Here is an 8,374-nt window from a genome sequence, read left to right as displayed (position 1 = left end):
ACTTCAACTATTTCTTCGTTTATTCGTTTCTGTGAGTTTTATCGTATAAGCAAAGAATCATAATGCGGGAAGTAATATGAACGATTATCATTGTAATGTACTTCCTAATAATGGCTCAATAACTTACTGCTTATCTTCGTTTACCTGAGTTTCATTAACGATAAATTTTTATTTACTTCAACTATTTCTTCGTTTATGTAAGTTTCATTATATAAAAAAAAAAAAAACCATGATGTCGGGAGTAATATGAACGATTATCATCGCATCGCAATTTACCTCTACTTAATTGGAGTAATATTCCTAGCACATTATAATTTTTCGGTGGAAATAATTTTATCAAGGTATAAAATACTCAAACTTGCAAAGATCCATCAACCTAAAGCTCAAACTATGACTTCTAATGACATGTTTTCTTTTTCTATGAAAGTATAGATAAATCAAATACTCCACGGGTCGGTTTCGGTCCTCACTTCAGACGGCTCAACGACTTCCGTCTCAGTGGTTTCAGACGTCGAGTCTGAATTTGTTTCAGATGATGAATCGGTTGCACCTTCGGTTTCCTCAACTCTTCCCCACTTACCTCCAAGAGCGACAGCCATCATCTCGTAAATCTTGCCTCCCATCTCGGCAGGACTATCGGGCTAAACATTCCAATCACAAATTCAGATATCAATAAACAAGAAAAATCTATTAAAATGACAAAGAATCAATTTTTTGAAAATTGAAACTTACGGTGAAACCGCTAGAGATTAAAGCCGTTTCATATAAGAGATCAACAGCTCTCTTAGCCTCACCGCTGTCCGGTGCGTTTTTACATGCAGCCTGTAATGTTCCATTTACAAATGAAACTTTCAGCATCAAAGATTTAATGAAAAACCGTAGCAAATCATCATATAGGTTAATTATTATAGAAAGTAGATGACTTTAGGTAAAATTACTTGTTTACCATCTAATCATCCATCATCTTTAGAACTAATCGACTTGCTAAATAGCAAAAGTTACAACCCCCCAATTTTTAGGGGCAAATTATCAACACAATTTTTAGGGATTAGGTGCTTAAAAATGTTGTAAATTTCAATAATCGTCAGTTTAAATTAGCATATAATCGCTATGTACAACACTTTTAAGGCGCTAAGGGTCGTCGTTAGAAAATCCAATTTTTAATTGTATTGTACGTGGAATTGAATCCAATGGGAACAAACGAAAAGTAGTGTTTGTATTTAAAAAAAAAAAAAGAAAAAAAAAAAGAAAGAAAAAAAAAAAGGAACTCTATAATGAATGTGCTTACATTCAAATCCTTGATGATTGGATGGTCCGGGTTGACTTCAAGTATTCTTCTTCCCCTCATGAATTCTAAAGTTGAAGTATCACCTAAAGTCTGTGCTTTCATTAACCTGAAATAATTAACATGCATATATTAAGAATAATCGGATACATTCAAACGTCTAATTTATTATATTTCAATATAATACACACCGTTCCATATTGGCCGACCACCCAAACTTTCCGGACACAAGAACGCACGGTGATGAACTCAAACGACTTGAGATTTGTACTTTTGCAACTTTGTCGCCAAGCTGTTGCTTCATCCAATCACAAAGAAGAATATACTCTTGCTTATTTTCTCTTTCTTTAACCTCATCGGCATCACCTATAAATTACATACAACAAATTAATATTTAATAAATCACTAAAAGAAGCATCAAAAGTAGTGCAAGCCAAAATGTGATTCAATAAAACAGTTCAAAAAGGTTGGGTTGACCCACTTATTGTTTTCAATTATGGGCTTCGGTACTTATATTTACTAGTCGACTTACCAAGCTCGAGATCTTCCTTGCTCACATCTACAAATTTCTTTTCCTTATATGTCTGAAGGTTCTGAATCGCCACCTCATCAATCGGCTCAATTAAATATAGTACCTGTAGTAGTGTTCCAAGTGATTTAAAAAAACCCTTAAAATATTTATGGTCCCGTTTGGTCATTTATTTTCTTTTAAATTAACACTTTCCCTTTGCAGGTTCGGTTTATATGGTAAAAGAAGACGCATAAATGTACCTCAATATCCTTTTGCACCAATTTCTCCAAAAAAGGAGCTGACTTAGCACTTTTTAAACTATCGGTTGCAATATAATAGATGGCGTTCTGTCTTTCATCCATGTTGTCGATATACTGATCTAAGCTTATCAACTCATCTTCACTTTTAGACGAGAAAAATCTGAGTAACGGTGTTATTCTTTTATGATTTCCAGTGTCTTCAATACATCCCAACTTGACAAACTTGCCAAAATTTTCCCAAAACTTTCTATAATCCTAAAATTATTCGCCAAAATGTGAGTTGCATAAATCATACATACAGCAGAAGATAATAAAATAACTGTTCCATTGAATGTTTAGTAATACCTCCTTGTTCTCGCTATCAGCAAGTTCTTGTATCATGTCAAAAGTTTTCCTAACGAGCCTCTTTCGCATTATTCTTACCTGGAATACAAAAAACAAAATATCAATGAGAATGCTTTTTTTACATATACACATTTTTATTTTTACCTGGAATACTAATAACAAAAAATCAATGAGAATGCTTTTTATTACATGTACACATTTTTTACATATGTATCTTGAAAATTCAAAAGATTCAAACTTTATTATGAGACACAATGAAAATGCTTTCATAAGCTTTCAATTGTTCAAATACTACAAGTTTGACCTAGTTTGGCTTTGACCCATTAACTCCGACTTTGATAAAATATTCCTGACTTTGACCCATTGACAAAATTGACAACCGATGACCGACTTTTAAGTCGGATTGAGGCTAGTTAAGTCGGTGTAGCCCTTCGATTAATCTGGGATTAATTCCGACTTTGACAATGGTGTGTGATGGTACCACTAGAGCTGAGAAAAACAGGCAGGTCGGGCCTTGGGCTGTTTTGGCAATGGTTTATAACGGGTTAGGCTCAAAAAGCGCACCTTTTGTGATTGGTTAAAATGGGTCAAACATAATCAGAGAAATAATTCAACAATCTTTTTTTTCAGAATGATTTATGTAATATTATGCAATTATTTTATATAATATACACTTTAGACGACTTTTAACATGTTAACCTATCAGAAATACAAATGGGTCAAAACTGCAGGTCTAGTCACCAACAATAAGCTGTGTTACGGTATATTAAATCAAGTGAAAGATGGAATTTTGAGCTTACAATTCGACTTTCTTGAAGAATCTCTCTAGAAACGTTAAGAGGTAAGTCATTAGAATCCACCACTCCCTTTACAAAGCTCAAGTATCTCGGGAACTGCATGCATACCAACAATCAGAATACGCTCTGATTAATCTAATAATTCCTCAATAAAAATTTCATCTGTTAATTTTGAACCAAAACAATTACCAGTTCACCGTCAAAATCATCTGAAATGAATACACGCTTCACATAAAGACGAATGTTCTTTGTTTTGGGATTTACTACATCTTCATTGTTCATTGGTGCCATTCCAGGGATGTAAATTACACTTCTAAACTCCACTTCACCCTATACATACATATCATAAACATCAGTTCATAAAATATTACTCACATGCAGACTGTCAAAAAAGATACAAGAGATGAATAGTAAATTGTAAACAGTAAATAGTAAATACCTCGGTTGTGAAGTGAGTATGTGCAAGAGGGTCCAAAAACTCATTAAATGTCTTCTTGTAGAATTCGTTGTACTGATCCTTTTCAACTTCCTTTGGATTTCTCATCTGCATTTTAATCGTATAATCACGAATAGCGAAGTAAACAAATGGCTAAATATGATTCTTGAATCATATGCAAGTATATTGTATATCAAAATACCCATATAGGTTTTGTCTCATTAGCCAATTCCCAATCCCAATACTTTTCGGTTTTAGTCTTCTTTTTCTTCTCGCCCTGAAACAAACATAAATCAAACAGACAACGTTACTTCTTATACACATAAACGATTAGCAAAAGGTTAAATTATTGTATTAAGTGTTGTTTGGATACGAGTCTGATTGGTTAAATTATCCAAATTAAACGATGTTCTCCCGACATTACCTCTGGTGGTGTTTCATCTCCCTCCTTTGGTTCTTCTTCTTCCTCGACCTAAACAACCAATAAATATTAATGTTGTATTTAATTATGAACCAACCACGTAACGGGGCCCAACGAAACGTGTACACATAGAAACAAATAGATGTTACCTCGACTGTCCTTGACTTCTCTTGCCAAGTGTATATGGGAAACGAAACAAATTGAGAGTAGTTTTTCACCAAACCCTGAACCCTCCCTGGCTCAGTAAACTCGTATTTGTCATCATCCTATAGAGAACCAAAAAAAGATCTTCAATATAGTTCACAACCGAAAAGACTATATGCATAAAGATTAAACTTTTGTAAGATAAACATCTAAAGTACCTTCAAATAAAGTGTTATTTCCGTTCCACGTTGTATCTGTTTCTCGGGATCGGTTTCTTCTCGAACTATATACGAGCTGCTATCGGCTGCAGCTTCCCAAACGTATTGCTTGTCTGATCTAGGACTTTTTGTGGATACAATCACCTGTTTGGATACAAGATCTAAAATCAACCACCGAGTAATCTAGTAAACACGGGTAGAATGGGTGATTCGGCTAACGAGCAAAATGGGTCCAAATAAAAACCGTTAAGAGTTAATAAGAAGTAACTGGTCAAGACTGGTTGGAACCCTTGTGTCCAAAACATTAAGATTCTATATCTATATAGATAATAGATAACTAATTTCATATTTAACTGAAAAGGCTTCATAATGTTAATTTAAACTCTCATTTTTAAATTGAACAATGGTTAGACAACATACGGCTGTATCTATTGCACACATTTCATTTCGCCCCATCCATTTTCCAATTTATGCTATAAATAAAGAACAAATTGGTGTCCTCTTGAACGGGTCAGAAACACCACCTCCAACTTTTAAGTCCCTGGCAACAATGATACAAATAAACAAAAAGTAGGGGGTTTATATGTAAATGTGAACCTTTTCAGCAACCAGAAAAGCCGAATAAAACCCCACACCAAATTGACCAATCAAACTGTTATCACTTCCAAGATCCTTGTTCTCCTGTAACAAACAAAAATAAAATAAAATAAAATAAAAATGAACAATTTCAACACATAAAGTGATGTATATAAATATTTAAGATTTACATAATCATATGAGCATAAAAAGTAAGTACCTTGAGAGCACTCAAGAACTTAGAAGTACCACTTTGAGCAATAGTTCCAAGACAGTCTATTAGTTCCTCTCGTGTCATCCCAATACCAGTATCACTACAAACAATAATAATAGAATCAAGTCTTAAATAACTCTTCCACTATTAAAAAATAGCTTATAAAAAAAAAGTAAATAATCTTACGTAATGGTGATGGTCCCTTTCTCCGGATCGGGTTTAATACGGATCTCTAGCTCACCAGCGTCCCCAAGTAAAGACGCATCCGTTACACTTAAAAATCTCAGTTTATCAAGTGCATCACTCGCATTACTGAAACCAAAGGACAAAGATAAGAACAGAATGTACCTTTAGTATACACTAAATTCACTAAAATGCTATACTATGAAAAGGAAAAATTTTAAACTAAATGGTACAACTATGTGTTATGCATCGACGATCATAGAAACCCCTCTTAAGAGTACTACAAAAAAATAATTTCAAAACTATATAATCAACATTTATTGCCCAAAAAATTATACTATATACTACAAGTATAGTACAAAGAAAGATTCTTTACCTCACAAGTTCCCTGAGAAAAATTTCCTTGTGACTATATAAACTATGAACAATCAAATTCATCAATCTAGACACCTGCATTCAAAAATTCAATATTTAAACGTTCGGAACCACTAAGTAATCTATTCAAACACGTTAAGAACAGCATGATAATGAACTTTGATACAACCAAGGCCCTTTTCGAGGTCTTGCAACATCTATACTAAACCATAAACTTAATTACAAATAACAAGGCATAGTTCAATACAAAGAACTAATTGAAGATAACCATAAAAACTATGAAAGCTGGATACAAACATAATCAAAATTGCAGTAAATTACAAATATAATTGCAAATTATATCATAAAACAAGACATATTTCACAAGACGTACAAAACCATCATACAACTATAATTTTTTTAAAAGGTAGGACATTTTTAATTAAACTAATAACTTAGTTAAAAAAATTACTTGTCTTATAACAAGACATCTATCATCACAAGAACGAATTTTAATAATCTTAGAAAGAAAGAAAAAAATGTAATTGAGTAAAACCTAGTTCAGAAATAAATAACAAAAACTGAAATTCATATGAAAGTATGAAACCCACCTCAGCTTGGTACTCAAATTTCTCACCAGAAGTTTCAGTGGCTTCTTTTTCAGCAACAGCAGCACCCTCACACCTAACAATTACACTATTACCTCTTGTACCCACATCCCATTTCAACCCAGAAAAAGAAAATCGGTTGCTTTTTGACCCATTTGGATGCAAGAAAGCATTTCTTGAAGATAATTTAATTTGGGTATTTGATTTTGATGAAAAAAGTGGGAGTGATGATGGGGTTAAGCTTCTACTTAAAACAGGAGCCATAATATTGAGGACCCAAGATCAAAGTTTTAATCTTTTTAGATGGGATTGAGGGGGATAAAAAGTTGGATTGAATAGGATAAAATGGGGGCTGAAGAGTGCAATTGGTGAAAAACCCTTGTTTGGGGGAGATAGAGGTTTTAGGGGAGAAAAAGATGATTCTAGAAAAAGACCGGCTAATTTTGGATGTTTTCACAATTTTGGGGTGTAAGGTGTAGATGTTGCCATTACAACAGCCGTCACATTATCTTGTTTCTTGAAATATTAACTTTTTTTTTGAACGGCAGAAAAAAAATTATATATTAAGAGCGACTAGCGAGGAGCTAGAACCAAAAAGGAATTACAAAGCGTTCAGTGAGTCTTGTAGCCACACCGTTCAATTTACCCTACTCTCATTGTACCTAGCATACAACCAATTAAAACTAGAAGCAATAATGCTATCACAAACATGACACTTTCGAAACTTAGTATCATTAAGGACAATGCTATTTCGAAGCCTCAAAATATTCCAAAGAGTAGAAATTAAGATCACCCGAACTATAATTTTCTGCTTGCCGTTTATAGGAACACCATCCACCCATGACCAAATGCCATCCATCGAACTCCAAGAAGGAATATCCATGTTGATCCATCTACCCACACGACTCCATATGAGCTTGGACGAAACACACGAAACAAAAATGTGTAAATCATCTTCTAAGTAATTTTCACACATACTACATGAACCATTAGCAAAGTCTAAGCCTTTGACCAACAAGTTTAGACGAGTAGGAAGACGCCGAAGTCTCAAGCGCCAAATAAAAACGTTAAATTTAATGGGGACAAATTTGCACCACGTAGTAGGGGTGGAGAAAGTTGCATGCTCCAATTTATCAATCATGTTCCTAGCTTGCGAAACAGAGTACATACCAAAATCAAACCCATCCCAACACCATTGATCGTTGTCCGGGATAAGATGAACTTGATTCACAATGTCCAAAAAGGATTGCATTTGAGACAATTCTATGCCACCTCGTGGCATTCTACGCCAAGAGTAGTTTTCCAAGGTATCATTCACCCTTTCAGCAACTTTGCAACATTTGTTCAGTTCAAGATTAAAAAGTCTCGGGAAAGTTATAGCTAGCGGCGTACCTTCATGCCATGGATCGAGCCAAAAGTTCGCTAATAAACCATTTCCAATACATACACGCAGATTAGACCCATTTAGCGCTTGAGAATCCAAAACCTGATCAATGCATTTTTTGATACCACTCCACACACCCGAGGCGTTTCGAGCACAAGGAATCACACCACCAATACTATGACCATGAATAGCATTGATCGTATTTACCCAAATAGCATTCGAATTACGCACAAGACGCCATTTCCATTTACAAACTAGCGCCAAGTTTAGAGACTTAAGGCTAGCAACTCCCAATCCCCCACTTTCATGAGGGTTCAAGATCAACCTCCACTTAATCCAATGAATTTTACGAGCATCTTCTTTCCCACCCCAAAAAAAATTCGCTCTCAAGGACTCGAGTTTATTAATAACTTTCATCGTTGCTTTAAATAAGGGCATGTAGTATGTACCGATTGAAATGTCCCGTTCTTATTGATTAAAAACGTTCCATATTAATTGATTTCGTTGCGAGGTTTTGACCTCTATATGAGACGTTTTTCAAAGACTGCATTCATTTTAAAACAAACCATAACCTTTATTTCATCAATAAAGGTTTAAAAAGCTTTACGTAGATTATCAAATAATGATAATCTAAAATA

The 8,374-nt window shown here is 34.3% G+C and overlaps 1 protein-coding gene across 1 annotated transcript; it reads right to left on the bottom strand.

Annotated features, from left to right (window-relative positions):
- Positions 1–247: 247 nt before the first annotated feature.
- On the bottom strand, positions 248–6,725 carry LOC139896968 (heat shock protein 90-5, chloroplastic-like). Its single transcript, XM_071879601.1, has 19 exons — positions 6,356–6,725; positions 5,767–5,840; positions 5,394–5,519; positions 5,214–5,307; positions 5,015–5,098; positions 4,418–4,561; positions 4,205–4,321; positions 4,059–4,106; positions 3,837–3,911; positions 3,638–3,742; positions 3,388–3,528; positions 3,202–3,294; positions 2,402–2,479; positions 2,057–2,311; positions 1,818–1,920; positions 1,477–1,651; positions 1,289–1,394; positions 733–822; positions 248–641 (listed from the first exon to the last, which is right to left on the bottom strand). Exons 1-19 carry the CDS (start codon positions 6,614–6,616, stop codon positions 438–440), a joined length of 2,373 nt encoding a protein of 790 aa, XP_071735702.1. The 5' UTR covers positions 6,617–6,725; the 3' UTR covers positions 248–437.
- Between the last annotated feature and the right edge of the window lie 1,649 nt (positions 6,726–8,374).

Source organism: Rutidosis leptorrhynchoides, chromosome 3 (genome assembly GCF_046630445.1).
Source record: "Rutidosis leptorrhynchoides isolate AG116_Rl617_1_P2 chromosome 3, CSIRO_AGI_Rlap_v1, whole genome shotgun sequence".
In the NCBI taxonomy this organism is placed as follows: Eukaryota; Viridiplantae; Streptophyta; class Magnoliopsida; order Asterales; family Asteraceae; genus Rutidosis; species Rutidosis leptorrhynchoides.
Note: the sequence above shows the minus strand (reverse complement) of the source record. Positions and strands in the feature narration are given on the sequence as shown.

Bases quoted from the DNA above. Each gene is read 5' to 3' on its own strand.
- LOC139896968 (XM_071879601.1), bottom strand. From the start codon at position 6,616: ATGGCTCCTGTTTTAAGTAGAAGCTTAACCCCATCATCACTCCCACTT. The intron at 5,520-5,766 runs GTAAAGAATCTT...CTTTGGTTTCAG, and splicing joins TTTCTCAGGGAACTTGTGAG to TAATGCGAGTGATGCACTTG. The intron at 4,107-4,204 runs GTAACATCTATT...TTGGTTGTTTAG, and splicing joins AGAAGTCAAGGACAGTCGAG to GTCGAGGAAGAAGAAGAACC.